This window comes from Hemiscyllium ocellatum, chromosome 9 (assembly GCF_020745735.1).
Source record: "Hemiscyllium ocellatum isolate sHemOce1 chromosome 9, sHemOce1.pat.X.cur, whole genome shotgun sequence".
In the NCBI taxonomy this organism is placed as follows: domain Eukaryota; kingdom Metazoa; phylum Chordata; class Chondrichthyes; order Orectolobiformes; family Hemiscylliidae; genus Hemiscyllium; species Hemiscyllium ocellatum.
In genome coordinates, this window is record NC_083409.1 from 92,016,782 (window position 1) to 92,034,506 (window position 17,725).

The following is a 17,725-nucleotide window of genomic DNA, read 5'->3' on the forward strand; positions in this document are numbered from 1 at the left end:
ATAAATAGGCAAAGTCTTTTCCCTGGGGTGGGGGGAGAACTAGAGGGCATAGGTTTAGGGTGAGAGGGGCAAGATATAAAAGAGACCTAAGGGGCAACTTTTTCACGCAGAGGGTGGTACGTGAATGGAATGAGCTGCCAGAGGATGTGATGGAGGCTGGTACAATTGCAATATTTAAGAGGCATTTGGATGGGTCTATTAATAGGAAGGGTTTGGATGGATGTGGGCCAGGTGCTGGTAGGTGGGACTAGTTGGTTTGGGATATCTGGTCGGCATGGATGGGTTGGACTAAAGTGTCTGCTTCCATGCTGTACATTTCTATGACTTTAAGTAGAAGAGCATCAAATAGATGGTAACACCACAATTTCAAAGATCTTCATAGTCACACCAGTCTTATAAATATTTCCTTTTTTCCTTCAATGTAGCCAAGTAAAAATCTTGGAACAGCAACATTAGCAACACTCTAAAAATAGGTTCAACATATGGACTGCTGCAGCTTAAAATCACAGTTCATTGCTGGCATCTCAATTCCAATTAGGGATTGGAAGATGGATAATCAGTGTGGGCATCAATGGCCAGAATAAATAATATGGTATCAAAAGATAAGACTTCTACTGTTCTCAATGGGCAAACTTTTGTTGGGGGAGCTTTGGGGAGTCAAATAAGAAATGTGTACAATACTTGCTAGTCCAAAAGTTAATGAAATCAATTGAACTGCTTTTTCATCACAAATCTGACTCATTGAAAATGGAAGTTCAGGGAAAAAAAAAATCAACCGGCTATAAATTCTAATAGTTATTTGTGTATGAGCCAACTGCTTCAAACTCTGTTCCTGTTCAATACCAAACCTCAAATACTGGTCAACATATTTATTGACTGAAATAAGTTTGGCAAATAAGGAACTCAGAACAATGCTCACGCAGCTTCAGTTACTCTAATAATCAACACCAGATTGGGCCTTACCATAGCTCAGCAAGTAATTCTCGATAGTCCCTCCACTCAGTCAAACATTTGCAGCAGAGAGTAGGAAAAATACTTAGGTTTCTCTATTTTTTTCTTGACATATTCATCTGGACTTTTCAAATTGTCAATTTTTAGAATAACTGTCACCACTAATAATGAAGCCCCGTCACAACATCAGCAAATTTTCAAGTTTCCACTGCCTTATTTTCAGGCAAGCCTATCTCACTATCCATGATCCAACACTGAAAAATCACTGTTTCTAGATTGTGGAGGTGAAAAATAAAATGAATAATCTAGATTAAGTAAGATAGCTGGAATACTTTCAAAATTTACTATCCATTATGCAGTTATGCATGGAATGATATGTTTGGGATTAGAGAGATATGGCTGCAGGGTGACCAGGAATAAGAAAAGAATATCCAGCAACAGTTTTTAAGGACAGACAAAAAAGAAAAATGAGGTGGAGAGGCATTGCTGGTTAAAGAGAAAATTAACACATTAGTGAGGAAGGATATTAGTTCCAATGATGTGGAATCTGTACGGATAGAGCCAACAAACCCCAGAGACATTAAAACAACACTGGGGTTGTATATATGGTCCCATACTGTACTGGTAACATTGGGAATGCATTAAACTAGAGATCCAACTAATGAAGGTAAAACTATAATTATGGGTGACTTTAATCTGCATATAGATTGGGCAAAGCAAATCTATAATAATGCCACAGGGGAGGAATTCCTGGAGTGTGTATGAGATAGTTTTCTGGAATAACATGTTGAGAAACCAACAAGAGAACAGGTGATTTTAGGCTACAAGTGGTGAAATAAGAAAGGAATAATTGGCTGTTTAACTGTGCAAGGCCCTTTGGGGAACAGTGGCCACAATATGATAGAACTTTTCATTAATATAGAGTGACATAATTGATTGAGAATCAAGTCCTGAATCTAAATAAAGGAAATCATGATGCTCCAGCAGGCTACGATAAATTAAGGGATGTTACTTAAAGGGATATAGTGGATAGGCACTGGCAAACAATTAAAGAATGTCACCGGGAAATGCAACAATTGTGCTCATCTGACAAAACCAAAACAGGAAAATGGCTCAACTATGGCTAACAGGGAAATCATGGATAGTATTTGATCCAAGAAAGGGGCTCACAAATGGGTCAAAAAAAAAGCAACATACTTGAGAATTTGAAGAAAGTTAGACTTTAAAGAATGACAAAGGGATTAAGAAACAGGAAGAGACTACAAAAGAAAGTTTTCAGGGAACATATGAATAGATTGTAAAAGCTTCTATGTACATGAAGAGAATAAAACAGGGTAAATCATAAGAGAGAACAAAAAGATGGTTCACAAACTAAATATATATTTTGCTTCAGTCTTCAACAAAGGAACACACACACAACGTGCGGGTGAGGTGAATTGGCCATGCTAAATTGCCCGTAGTGTTAGGTAAGGGGTAAATGTAGGGGTATGGGTGGGTTGCGCTTCGGCGGGTCGGTGTGGACTTGTTGGGCCGAAGGGCCTGTTTCCACACTGTAAGTCTAATCTAATCTAAACGTCCCAAAAAGAATTGGGAAAAACAGTCTAATGAGAGGGATAGAAATCAGCATTTGCTGAGAAATGGTGTTGGGAAATCACTGGGATGGAAATCTAGTAAATCTCCAGAGCCTGACAACTTACAACCCCAAGTACAAATTGAAGTGGCCCTAGAAATTGTGGATGCACTAGTAGTCACCTTTGAAGATTCCATGGACTCTTGTCAGTTCCGATAGTTGGAGAGTAGCTAGTGTTATTATACTATTAAATTAAAAAAAGGAGGTAGAGAGAGAAAAAAAGGGAATTACAGACTGGCTAGCCTGACATCCATAATGGGGAATTTATAGAATAGATTATAAAAGGGAAAACAATAACAGAGGACTTGAAAAACAGTGATAAGATCAGACAGAGTCTGCATGGATTTAAAAAAGGGAAATCAAACTCGATATATTTCCCGAAATGTTTTAAGGATTTAACTGGTATAGTTGATAAAGGGGAGTCAATGGATGTGGTTTACCTGGATTTTCAGAAGTCTTTTGATAAGGTCTCACAGAAAAGATTAACATGAAAAATTGAAGCACGCGATATTGGAGGTAGTGTACTAATACCAATAAAGAACTAGTTGACGGATAGGGAACAAAGACTAGGAGTAAAATAGGTCTTCCCTCCCCACCCCCTGAGTAGCAGCCAGTTACTACTGGGGTTTTGCAGGGATCAGGTTTTGGATCCCAGCTATTCACAATTATTAAAAATGATTCAGGTGAGGGAACCAAATGCAATTCCAAGTTTGTAGATGATACAAATCCGAGTGAGAGGATGAGCTGTGAGAACACAGATGCTTCAGTGTGTTTTGAACAAGTTGAGGTGAGTGGGAAAAGCAGTATAACATGAATAAATTAGGTTATCCACTTCGGTAGCAAAAACAGGGTAACTGATCATTATCTGAATATTGAACAGGCGACTAATTGGGAAAGCGGGAGGTGCAATAAGACCTTTTATACACCAATTGCTGCAAGTAACCATGCAGGTGCAGCAGGTGGTGAAAAACACAAATGGTATATTGGCTTTTATAGTGAAAGGATTTCAATACAGGAGCAGAAACATCTTGCTGCAATTATACTAAGTCTTGGTGAGATCACACTCTCTTACTGTATGCAGTTATGATCTCCTTGCCTTAGGAAAGATGTTTTGAGTATTGAGGGAGTGCAACAAAGGTTTCCCCAGACTGACTCAGGGATGACAGGACTGATGTTTGAAGAGAGACAGAATTGGTTAGGACTATATTCACTGGAGTTTAGAAGAATGAGGGAATATTGCAGACACCAATAAAATTTGAATCGGACTGAACACAGTAAACACAGGAAGGACATTTCTGATGACCTGGTTGTCCAGAACCAGAGGTCACAGTCCAAGGTTACGGGATAGGCCATTTAGGACTAAGATAAATGTCTATATGCAGATAGTGGTGAGTCTGGAAGCAGTTACACCAAAACATGGAACATTTTCAAAGAGGAAGTAGACATAATTTTTTGGGCTAAAGGGATAAAAACGTACTGTGAGAAACTGGAAACAGAACTGGGTTGGATAATCAGCTGTGATCATTTTAAAGGTGGGACAAGCTCAAAATGTCTGAATGGCCTACTCCTGCTACTATTTTCTTTATTTCAGATAAAATCTTAAATTCTCATTAGAACAGGCCATTACTTTAACCAAATATCAAAATTTAAAAAGTGATGGTATTCATGCCATAAAACTAGCTACTTCTCACTCCCAAATTACATTCATTTTGGAGAAACATTATTGTTTAGCAATGCTTAGTTTCTTTTTATATTAGATAAATTTTTGGCAAATTAACTGGATTTAGGATGCACTGTCTGGTCATCCCGTTGGCAAACTCCAGTAACTATAGTCCTACGGAATCCATGATTTTGCACATCAATTCCCAGGAACACATGAACTGTCATAATATTCAAGGGTCTGGACGAAGTACTGAAAAGTGGGATTAATGTTAATTAGTGTAACCCTTTTTCCCACCTCTAATTTACCTAACCTGCACATTCCAAGATTATGGGTCATTCCACCTAACCTGCACATTTTTGTACTGTGAGAGCACCCAGAGGAAACACATACAGATACAGGGAACATGGAAATTCCACATAGACAGTTGAGGGTGGAGTTGAACCCAGGTCCCTAGCACTGAGGCAGTAGTGCTAACCACCGAACCACTGTGGCAACCCTTTTTTTTGTGTCCGTGCAGACTTGACGGACTGATGGGCCACTTCTGTAATATATGACTTTATATTTCTAAGTCAAGACAATGAGTGGCTTGGAGAGGTACTTGCAAGTGGCAGCGTTTCCATGCATCCCCTTCCCTGGTCTTTCTCTATGGCAGTTATTGACAGTTTGGAAGATGCTGTGCCTCTTGTACTGGGTGCATGGTTACTGGCAAATGTCTGAGATGAAAGGATGAAATGTTTGTGAAGGTGGTGCCAATCAAACTGGCTGCTTAGTCCTGGATGGTATAAAGCTTCTTGACTGTTGTTGGAGCTGCATGCATCCAGGGAAGTATTGCACCACAGTCCTGACTTGTTCATCATCTAAATCACATATTTTGGCAAGTCAGGTGCTGAGTTATTTGCTGCAGGATACACACTGATCTGCTCCTGTAGTCACAGCCATTACAGAGGAACCTTAATTTTCTGAATACCAACTATCCGAAAATCGGATTATCCAAAGGAGATCTTGAGGTCCCTATAGAAACATAACATCAAAGACATGTTTGCAACAGTGATCGCATCTTTTTGTTTAGTGATTAAACAGGCATCGTCTCCAAATGACTGATGACCTGCCCGCTCTCTCTCCCCACATTTTCACTGGAGTTCTACACGGGGGTGTACCCTAAGCTGCTGTCCACAATACTGTCTGTGTGCGCGCGTGGCGGGGTTGGCCGGGGAGCAGTGCTGGGGGCAGGTCTCGCGCACTGTGTGCTCCTGCAGCCTCCTGAATGGGGAGCAGATTTTAAAAGTTCCAAGCCCCAGAGGAAAGATATTTAATAAATTAACCAAATAAATCGATTATTCAAAGAAAATTGTGCCCGCCCATCTCATTCGATGAATCGAGGTTCCCCTGTATATTGCCAGTCCTATTCAGATTCTGGCCAATGGCTGTTGGCAATGAAGGGGTCAGTCATGGCAATGCTATTGAGTGAAAAGGGCTGATGGTTAGATAACGATAAATCTTAAATACAGCAAAAATTCTACTTTTATCAAATCCAGGGAATTGTTAAAAAGGTTCCCCAAAAATAGGATATTGTCATAATCACAGCAGATGGTATTACTAGGCAAGTCAAATCCCAGAGTAGGATCTGGCTTGATAGACAATAAGTTTTACTTTATTTGATTTCTACTTTGTATACATAATACCAGGTCGTAGTCCAACAGGTATATTTGGAGACACTAGCTTTCAGAGTGTTGCACCTTTGTCAGATAGCTAGTGGGGTAGGATCATAGGGCACAGAATTTATAGAAAAAGATCAAAGTATGTGATATATTGAACAAACTTAGTTTGCTGTTAAGTCTTAATCACTTTGATCTTTTACTATAAATTCTGTGTCCTATGACCCTGCCCCACTAGCTACCTGATGAAAGAGCAGTGCTCTGAAAGCTTGTACTTCCAAATAAACCTGTTGGACTATAACCTGTTCTATGATTTTTAACTTTGTCCACCCCAGTCTAACACTGGCATCTCCACATAAGTATACAAAACAGGTCAGTTATGAAAAAATTCGCAAGAACCTGTCAATAAGAAAGCTTAAGTTATTTTCCCAAAATGAAAAAATAATTATATTACAGCATACAACTACTATTGGAATGAAGAAAGAACGCTTCAACCCTTGACTTCTAATAACAACTTTACAGGCACTCAAATCTCAGTGAAGGGTCAACCCTGTCTCCCCACCAAAGCTCCTTTTTCAAGTAACTAATCAATTTCATTTTCAGTAAAGTTCTGTACATTCACTCAACACTAATATCATTAGTGTCTTCACTAATATCATCCCCTGAGATCCTCAAAAAATTAACTTTTCCATTATTTGTGGACATGGTTTTTTTTTTAAACCCCAGCTGTCTTTGACACCGCAGTAGGATTTCACCCTCTCAGACATCTCCATAGCTTTTTGCCTCAGTAGTTTTCTTCCAAGCAAGTCGAGACCTCTTCTATCATGTCCGAACTGTTTTAGAGGCTGCTAAACCAAAAAGCACCTCTGCTGTTATAGATCTTTTCTCCCTGAAACAATCCTGCTTTATTAGCCCCTCTCTCTTGGATTGTAAAACTCTAGCCAGCAAATACCCTAGCAATATCTCCGTTGGTTCACTAATCATTTAGCTAAACTTTCACGATTTTTTAGAAACAGTCTTTAATTCACTCAATAGCTTTGTGACCTCTTATTAAAAAAAGGTTCATATCTTCACAGAGTTGAAAATTAAAACCTATTTCCCTCCAGCTTAGAACCTACATTTCCAGAAAATGATAAAATATGAAGAACCTTCACAATATGTCAATTTAAACGGATGACTGAAGATGAATTCTCTGTAACTGAAATAAAATCTTCCTTTGCTACCAGGAAACAACATGCTACATTTATCAGTTTTCACATGGAGGTTAGTTTCTGAGGAAACTGTCAATAAAGATGGAATCAAGTGAAAGGAGCAATTTTATTGTCTAATTTTCATGAAGACTTATAATTGGATAAAGTCTGGATAAGTCATTTTTTTGAGCTTTTTAAAATCATACAGTTCATCACCAATTTCCTTATAAGTTGACTACTACTGCACATTGGTGAAAGAAACTGAAAAACTTTCTCAGCAATGTTATCTCGATTTCTATTCATTATTAGTTACTGGAACTTGCTTCTCCTAAGTTGAAAATTGTGGTGCTGGAAAAACATAGCAGGCCAGGCAGCATCTGAGGAGCAGGAGAATCAACGTTTCATGCATTAGCCCTTCTTCAGGAATGAGGCTGGTGTGCCAAGTGGGCTGAGAGAATTTGGGGGAGGGGTGCTGGGAATACGATAGGTGGAAGGAGGTGAAGGTGAGGATGATAGGCTGGAGATGGGGTGGGGGTGGAGAGGTCAGGAAGAAAATTGCAGGTCAAGAGGGCGGTGCTGAATCCAACTTTCTCCAGCTTCATTTCTCCTACCCCCACCTAATCTCAGTCCCAACCCCCGGATTCAGCACTGCCCTCTTGACCTGCAATCTTCTTCCCAACCTCTCCGGCCTATCACCCTCACCTCCTTCCACCTTTCGTATTCCCAGCACCCCTCCCCCAAATTCCCTCCCCCCTACCTTTTATCTCAGCCCGCTTGGCACGCCAGCCTCATTCCTGAAAAAGGGCTTATGCCCAAAAGGTCGATTCTCCTGCTCCTTGGATGCTGCCTGGCCTGCTGTGTTTTTCCAGCACCACATTTTTCAACTCTGGTCTCCAGCATCTGCAGTCCTCACTTTCTCCTTGCTTTTCCTAAGAAAACCAACTCTAAAACCAAAATCAATACAAGACTTTTAAATGGCATTTGCAAATTCTCAATCATTTAAAACTGTTTTTTAAATATTATTTGAAATTTCGATTAGTTTAAAAAAAAAGATAAATTTTTGCATTAACATCCAGCATCCGATAAAATCCATTTTGCAAAGTGACCATGTGTACTAGTGAATGGCATTGAGAAGTTTGTGGAGTTACCTGGCCATAACAAAGGCATGTTTAAGGCTCAGAACAATTCTAAAAGCTTGTTTAGCAATAGTGTCTGATTGTCAGGCAATCACCTTTGGGTGGAAAGCATCTAAAACTAAAATAATAAAGGATTAAGAAGTCATGAAAGATTTGACACCAGATTTCATGTCAGAAATCAAAAGAATATTGAGTCACCATGGAATACTGATGAGCTGATCACATTGAGTTAACATGGCAAGCTGGATTTTAAGATTGGGGATTGCTGGGTATCTTCAATCGCTCATAATAAACTTCAATTTACTTGCACCATTGTGTTATAAAGAAATGTTAACAAAATGAAGTTAATCAATCTTTGGAATTAAGTACTGGAAGCACATTCAACAGTAATTTGTTTTTACCTTTGTAATAATTCTGTAAGTGACAAATGTTTCAAGTGTTGTAACATGATTTGCTGGGTCGTCAACCGTGACAAAAATATCTTTGCTGTCAGGTTCATCATCCAAAGTATGCTGATTAATCATAGAAGATGGAGAAGTCTGCATGGAGATACTGAACGAACTGGCATCAGTGAAGCTAGCATCCTGTTGGAAAACAGATCACAATATTCCTTATTTATCTAAAAAGAAATGTTGTTAGCACAAGAGGGCATTGGAATAGTTGCATAAAACCAGATATGGAATTTAAGCATATTGCAATTTGGCTTTGAAAAGGTCTCAATCTTATACACTCACCAAACAGATGTTCTTTTTTTCTAATGTTGTGTTTCAAATAAAAGTACAACCCAAGTGCATCATGTTGTGAAGTTTTGAATTCAAATTTTCTAACAGAAACTCACACATAATGTGATCAAACCTCAAATACAACAGCGTATTCAAAAACAAAATCAGAAAATAAACAGAAAACACTGGAGGTTCTCAGCTGATCAAGCAGCATCTGTTAAGGGGTAAACTGAGTTAACGGAGTGAATTTGTATCAGAAATCAACTGCCAATTTCATAAAATTTCATTGAGGGCTCCTCTCAGTGAGACCCAGCAATATTTCTTATATGATAATTTCAAATACACCTTGTCAACTGTAAACCTATGGTGCCTCACTCATCCTACTTTCCCTCACCCAACAAGTGGATGTACTTACCACTGCTGGAACCTCCTGAGATTTCTGACATCAGTGCCATCTTTAAAGACCAGCTAGGCACCCAGTCAAGCACTGCTAGATAGGAACTGCCTTTCACTGAATATGCAATGGGTGAATAATGAGAAACAAATGCTTCTCAAGGCATACAGATAGCACAGCTGACACTTAATTGGACATAGAATTAAAACATTTGTGCATATATTGCTACTGAACAACCAAGCTACATTACATAGGTTACCTGTCCTTAGTTTCATCCCATTTTTTAATTCTACCTAAACGAGTGTTCTCTTTAACTGGGTGACCACTGTAGCCCAACATTCTCTCATTGCTCAGCAACAGGGAGAGGGGAATATGATTGCACATTTAAAAGACATATGGACAGGAACATGGATAGGAGGGGTTTAGAAAGATCTGGAACCAAATGTAGGCATTTGGGACTAGTTCAGTTCAGGAAACCTGTCTGGCATGGACGAGTTGGACCAAAAGGCTTGTTTCTATGCTCTATACCTCTGATTTTATAATAGCCAAAGAGAATAATAAGACAAACTAAAGGTTTTTATGGGAAAATACAAGGACTTTTTGCCTTTCAGCTAACAACAAATGTACACAGTCAGTCAACGAGTAATGACTGCATCCAGCTCATTGCAGCTGGCTCCAACAGCTATTAAATCTGGTCTGGCTTATTGTGCTCCACTCTGCAGTGCTCTATCCAGCAGAAAAAATAATATCCCTCTTACTTGATGTCATCTTCCTTCTTGGAAGATTGATGCTATTCTTCCAGCTCCTCAGAGTCCATCAATAACTTTCTCACCTCCTGCAATTGTGCAAAGCATAGCATACTAAGATTACAAAGGCTCCCCAGACTGATCCAAGCAAGACAATCTTACCATCAGCACATGCATCTTCTGTTCCATGATTGATTCCCCTGGTTGAATAATGGGTTACACGGTGTCTTTGCTCAGCCTCAGACCAGAGGTTGTATAACAGCAAGCATGGTTACAGAAGGTAGCCCTGGTATCCCAGTAACCACTCTTGTAAGACATGCAACCTCGAATGGTTTAGCACTCTCCTCCATACATGGATATAAAAGTTACAATAAGGAAGGCCACTTCATGGATCTCTGACATTGGGATCTTATTCCAATGAATGCAACTAACCGTTGTAGGATTACAGATACCCTGTCTTCAGAAATATAATACTACATCAAATGTGTTGGCAAACACAGTTCAAAGGAAGAAGAAACCAGTTCTGTGCCCTTTTCAGCCTATGAGATCTTGAACTATCTTTGCGAATTGTGGCCCGCAAGCCCCATTTCTAAGGTAGTTGGTAAAATGTGGAGCTGGAAATGCACAGCAGGTCAGACAGCATCAGAGTAGGAAAGTCGACATTTCGAGTCAGTACCCTTCATCATTTTATTAACTCTGACTTCCAGCATCTGGAGTCCTTACTATCTCTAAGATAGCTGGAATTGCTTGTGCTTTACAGAGAGACTATCTACAACGAGCAGCTTTCAATCACATGGTCAAGACTGTTTGAGACCATGTGTACCAACACAGTTCGATGCTGCACGCATTTCACATGAAAGGTGGAATGATTATAGCTACTGTCAACCTGTATTGTGAAAATGCCTGATTAATGCAATTGCCTCAAGTGCATGGTGTCATTCACAAGTGGAGTCCACACGCTCAGACAGAAAAAAATTAGTTGTTATGCCACCCACCCCAGGTGGGGTCACAACCATTTTACCTTTCCACTGTGGATTTACAAGTTGAGAGATTATGGAAGGCAATGCAGATTATGCTCGGCACAATAAGTTACAGGGTCAGGCTGCTAATGAAGGCCCATCCCCTCCCCACATTCCTTTACTCCTGGCATCACTTATTGGCAGCATGACTAAATTAATCATGCCAGACCCACGCTCACTTCCAGCATCCATGAGTTTATTGCTTTACAAAGGGGAAGAAAACCTCTTTGCAATCCAGGGGCTTCAACAAATAAAGGCGAAGATACCCTTTTTATATACTTGCTCTAAAGCCACTTTTGGCTGTTGTAAACCAATGATTGATTACATGCACATTCGATTATGTGATTGCATGATCAATTTTAGATCCTCTCATGATGTTTACAACAATCCCCTAATTACATAACCTTGAGCCTTCATAACATCTCACATCGGTGACATTCCAGACTTTAGGCTACTGCAATAATCTCTGATCATAGGAAGGGGCCCTTCTCTAGCTCCCTTTGACTGAATAACCACAGGAATGCAGTTAAATTTCTTAATGCCTGTATACTTTATATATCATAAAACATGCAGCAATAATTGCCCAGGGTTCTTAGCAGTCCCTTTCTTTTTAATACATACTAAATATCAAACTCTGAACTAGCCTGAAAAGGGGGCTTCGATCAGGATTTCTCAAGGATGTTCCGTATCAAACTGTCTTGACACAATCAGCTGCATTTGTTTCTGTTTCAACAGCATCCATTGTGTGAATTGCATAAAACTGTTATTTTAATCTTGTTACCTTGGGTACACTATGAAGGCTACAATTATTCTAGTTTATAGTTTAACTTTAAACAGCAGACGATAGAAGCTGCAGTTTAAACTAAAAATCTTCCTCAGCCATTTGATGTCAACTGAGAACCACACTCAGCCATCTTATGTTGCTTCAGCCATGGGTTCCCTAACACCCTGTACAGTCCATCAGTACTTAGCTTCCACACATTCCCATATACCTGTAAATTAAAATTGCATCTCTCAGCATTGTCCAAAGCTTCAGCCCAATAGGTTAGCCATGCTATCATGCTGCATTATCCCTGTGCCAAGACAAAGATTGTGATGACCAACAATCCCTCCCTCCTGCACTGACCCACATCCTCAAATGCACTATTCTCTTCCGCTATCCCTTAAATGTTGAGTTTTCCTCTTCACAAATATCGTTCCCTCTGCACCCAAGCATGCTGCCTCCAGGCCCCGCAATTGAGTTCCCCTGACTGAAGGGTGTCACTCTTGACCTGATGGAGGGGAATAGTCTTCCAACTTTGAGGCTTGGCTATTTGGTTGAAGCACATCATACAGACTTGTGATACCACACAACAACAATGTCCAAACCCTTGACTGATTACTACTGACAATGACCAGGTGCCAGACTTTGTACCTGCACTAAAAGTAGGATTGACATATTCTACGCTTTTAAGTTCTGACTGAGGGGCAAAGGGTCAAAAGCCACAAGCCACAGTAATGACAACATGCTGAGAGTATTCAAGTACTTGTGAAGTGATTGAGTGCTAAGACAGCAAGCGAGGAGCCATGAAATGCATTCTGGTCCAATCCCAAAAAGTTGATGGCTCAGTGGTATTATCACCAGATTGTTAACCCAGAGACCCAGGTAATATTCTGGGGACCCAGGCTCAGCAGACAGCAGGACTTGAATTCAATAAAAGTCTTGAATTAAAAAGAGAGAGTCTAACGATGACAATGAATCTCTTGTCGATTGACAGACAAGCCCATCTAGTTCACTAATGTCCTATAGGGAAGGAAACGGTCATCTCTATATATGACTCCAGACCCTCAGCAATGTGGTTGCCTCTTAGCTGCCTGTTAGGCTGGGTAATCAGGGATAGGTAATATATGCTGGTTAGCCAGCAACACCCTCATACCGAAAATGAATAAATAAGTTCATGAATTGTGTGCCTGTTGCAGTGTGCAAAGTGCCCTGGCAGTATCATTTCTACATCCATCATGCTTCGAAATACAGCAATGAAATGCAGAAAAGTATTTCAGATGGATCAGAAATCCACCGACAGGGCTGGGCCGTCACTGCCTGTAAAATCTGCCCTAAAATGTTAGTGAGGGCTGCCAAGATGAAGGACTGAGGAGAAAGTTGTGAACTGAGTTGCCAGTCTTTGGCTTTATAGTCAAGAATAGTCAGTCTATTTTCTGTCTGGTAGCTGGGAATCTATAATAACAGGGCAGCACAGTGGCTCAGTGGTTAGCACTGTTGCATCACAGCACCAGGGTCCCAGGTTCGATTCCAGCCTTGGGCAACTGTCTGTGTGGAGTTTGCACATTCTCCCTTGTCTGCGTGGGTTTCCCGAGTGCTGCGGTTTCCTCCCACACTCCAAAGATGAGCAGGTCAGGTGAATTGGCCAAGCTAAATTACCCATTGTGTTCGGTGCATTAGTCAGAAGGAAATGGTTCTGGGTGGATTACTCTTTGGAGGGTCTGTGTGGACTTGTTGGGCCAAAGGGTCTGTTTCTACACTATAGGGAATCTAAGTAACAAATTAGGGCAGATTAACTAATTACAACATGTTCATGCATGCAAATCATTATTTCACTACTCACTAGGAAGACTCTCATCTTGCTATTCAACATTTGGTTGGAGAACTGAACGTTTTGCTTGACATTGAAAAATTCCTTATTTTTAATCTCACCTTATATTCTCAACTTTCTCATCAACGCCCAGGTTGTTTAGGAGCTAGGAAAATTCAGCACAACATTTTACATCTGTGACCTCACATCAGAACTGCCCTATATGTAGATCCAAATGTTATTGATGCAGTGTATTTGGGTTTCCAAAAGAAAAATGGGAAGTACCGCATAAATCTGTCTGCAAAGTTAATGTCCATGGAATAAAAGGGTCAATTGCAGCATGGATACAAGTTAACTGAGAGACAGAAAACAGTAGTAATTGTTGGGTTTTCTGGCCAAAGTAAGTGGCACTCTAGAACCATTCCTGATGAAGGGCTCTGGCCTGAAACGTCGAATTTCCTGTTCCTTGGATGCTGCCTGACCTGCTGTGCTTTAACCAGCAACACATTTTCAGCTCTGATCTCCAGCATCTGCAGACTTCACTTTTTACTCTAGAATCATTGCACTTCATGAGAGGGGGAAGAGTGACCAACTTCATGATGACAGGCAAGCTGGTGGAAGGACATATCACAGGTGACTTTTAATATGGAAAATCATAGAGATATTCCGTACTTTGGTTGGAAGAACAAAGGGAAGCAATCTAAACTAAGGGCACAATTCTGAAGGGGATGAAGAACATAAACATCTGGGAATACTTATACACAAGTCACGGCAGGTGACACACTGATCGAGAAAATGGTTAAAAAGAAATAGGAGTTCCTGGGCTTTATAAGAAAGGTGAGGCACAGTGCAAGAGTATGCATGATGAACCTTTATAAAACACTGGCTTGTCTCAACTAGCATATTATGTCAAATTCTGATCATTACACTATGAAACATGAAAACTTTAGAGAGGTCACAGTAAAGGTTGGAGCAAACTTCCACAGCTGAGGAACTTCAGTTACATGGATATAAGGGAGAAGCTGCTCTACTGTGAGATAAGTAAGTTGAAAGAAGATTTGTTAGGCCTTCTCAAATTACTAGGGGTTTAGATAGATTAGATAGTAGAGAAACATTCTGTTTAACTGAGGGGTTAAAGTAAAACAGAGGCGCCCTAACTTAAGTTGACATGCAAAATAATCAAAGGCATCATTTTCAGTGAGAGGGGTTTGGATCTGGAAAGCACTGACTGAGGAGGATGGTGGAGGGAAGATCAATTACCGTTTTCAAAAGAGGACTGAATAAGCAACTAAAGATAAAGGCAAATCTTGTGATTGCTACAGCATGGAACTCATTATACCTTGAGAAAGCCAGTGTGGATTCAATTGGCATAATATTCTCCTCATGCATTGTAATCATTTTGTAATTCTATTCTTTAAATTCTGGTGCTACATATGCTTATTTTAAAAAGCAGTTGAATCTACTATTTGCTATGAAGTCAGTAAAGTCTTCATGACACAACAGGGTTCTTATAGTCTCTTTACAACTAAGTTCAAAAGACAATTTTCTCTCCTTACAGCAAGACAATATCACTTCTTCATGCACATACCACAGTATTTGTCCCTTTCTCTTCAATCCTTTTCACAATACAGCACGACGAAGTACAACATATTATTTTAGTACTGTTAGAAAATAACTAATACGTCAATGTAACATAACTTTGCAAACATATGCTAGGAATAACCAAGTAAATGAAGACCATCAAGGTAAGAAAACCCACTGGATACTGATGTTCCACACTATATGTTGCCACAAGGTTTAAAGAGTAAGAGTCTGTCCAATGAACCCTGAAAGAGTACTTTTTTGAACATTTTGTTTTTATTGTTTGTCAGGATTCTTGCCTTCCAGCATTGTACTTTTTGCTCCTGCTTATTTTAGATCTGTACATTTATCAGCAACATTTAAGATTTTGGTGGCTTTTAACCACTTCGAGCAGCTTACAATTCTTAACTTCAGACACACAGAAAACTATATTACAAACTCAAAAACCCAATCCAAAGTAAATTACAGCTTACATTACAATGTCAGCGACAACAATTGAATGAATGAGGATGAAGAGAAGCCGTGAATGGAATGTATGGATGGGGCATCCTGATGGCCTACACAGAACACAGCTGACTCGTGTTGAGTCACGTTCAAGCCCTATATTATTTGATGATATCAAAAGGCACATGCAAAGATAACCAAACTGCAGTTACACCCAGAGTCAAACATTTCTTGTTCAACCTTTGGATGTGTGAGCTTCAACAAGCCATTTAAGCATCTGTTGCATGCTGAATGGGTGAGGAGGATGATAACAACAATAAAAATAACATACGCAAGACATCCCATTTGATATTCTGTGATCTCACCAACAAACAAGTATACCAAGTCCATCAGATCGTTCATAAAAATTGAGGCTTGCTTAGTTCAATAGATGAAAATGATTTATGTGGAGGGTTATTATGAAACTGAAAACATACCTGATGAGCAGCCAGATTCTTACAAAAAATGCCACAGCCACTTGAATAAACTAATTTGACATGCTTTAAGACACCTTTTAATTATCCTAATAGAATACATTAATAGACAATTAACCACACTGACTTAAGATGCATTACTGTCTTTTTTTCAGATTTCAAAATAGGAACCATACATTGGTTCACATTTTATATTTTGTACACCAAGTCGACCTCCATTTTCAGGTAGATGTTAGGTGGTTTCAAGGTGTAATATATATGAGCTGTAATACTTAATAAAATATACTGGAGTGAATATAGTATAAACATATTAAGTTTTAAAGAAATAATCAGTTTATTTTTATGAAATAATTCTTGGAATCATACAGCATGGAAACAGACCCTTCAGACCAACTCGCCCATGCCAACCAAGTTTCCGAAACTGAACAAGTCCCATTTATCTGCATTTGGTCCATATCCCTCTAAATTTTGCTTATTCCTGTGCCTGCCCAAATGACTTTTAAATGTTGTAACTGTTCCTGGATCTCCCACTTCCTCTGGCCATTCATTCCAAGTAATGATCATGCTGCATGAAAACGCTGCCTCTTAGGTCCCTTTTAAATCTTTCTCTTTTCACTTTAAAATTATGCCCACTCGTTTTGAATTCATCAAGCATAGGAAAAAGACCTTAGCTATTTCATCCTATCCTTGCCCCTTATGATTTTATAAACCTCTAATAAAAACACTCCTCAGTCTCCTACACTCTAGGGAAAGAAGTCCCAGCTTATTAAGCCTTTCCTGTAACTCAAATCCTCCTATCCCAGTAACATCTTTTAAAATCATTTCAGCACTCTCTCCAATTTAATAAAATCCATCCCATAGCAAGAGGACCGAACTATAGTCAGTACTCCAAACGTAGCCTCACCAATATGCTGTACAACTACAACATGACATCCCAACTCCTTTACTCAATGCTCTGAGCAATGAAGGCAAGCATACTAAAAGCCTTCTTTGTCACTGTTTACCTGTGAAGCAACTTTCAATGAACTATGTACCTCAACCCCCAGGTGTCTCTGTTCGGCAACACTCCCCAAGGTTATGCCATTAACCTGTCTATGTCCTGCCCTTGTTCATCTTACCAAAAATGCAATAATTTGCATTCATATAAAATTAACCTTGATCTGCCACTCCTGAGCCCTTTAGCCCAAGTGATCAAGATCCCTTTTGTGATTTTAGATAACCTTTCTCAGTGTCTACTATACCACAAATTTTGGTGTCACCCACAAACTTATGAACCATGCTTCTTACATTCTCATCCAACTATTTGTACAAATGACAAACAGTGGACGCGGCAACGATTCCTGCAGAACAATGTAATGTGTCCAGCGGAGATTCACGCGGATGATCCCTGGAATGGTTGGTCTAACATACGAGGAATGGCTGAGGATCCTGGGATTGTAATCATTGGAGTTTAGAAGATTGAGGGGAGACTTAATAGAAACTTACAAGATAATATATGGCTTGGAAAGGGTGGACGCTAGGAAATTGTTTCCATTAGGCGAGGAGACTAGG

At 39.7% G+C, this 17,725-nt stretch overlaps 1 protein-coding gene across 1 annotated transcript in view; it reads right to left on the reverse strand.

Moving 5' to 3' along the window:
* Positions 1-17,725, reverse strand: part of snx7 (sorting nexin 7) — a 94,089-nt gene that overhangs the window by 49,005 nt on the left and 27,359 nt on the right. The window contains exon 2 of the mRNA XM_060830571.1: positions 8,627-8,809. Within this exon, the coding sequence (XP_060686554.1) occupies positions 8,627-8,809 (183 nt within the window). The remainder of the gene's footprint in view (positions 1-8,626; positions 8,810-17,725) is intronic.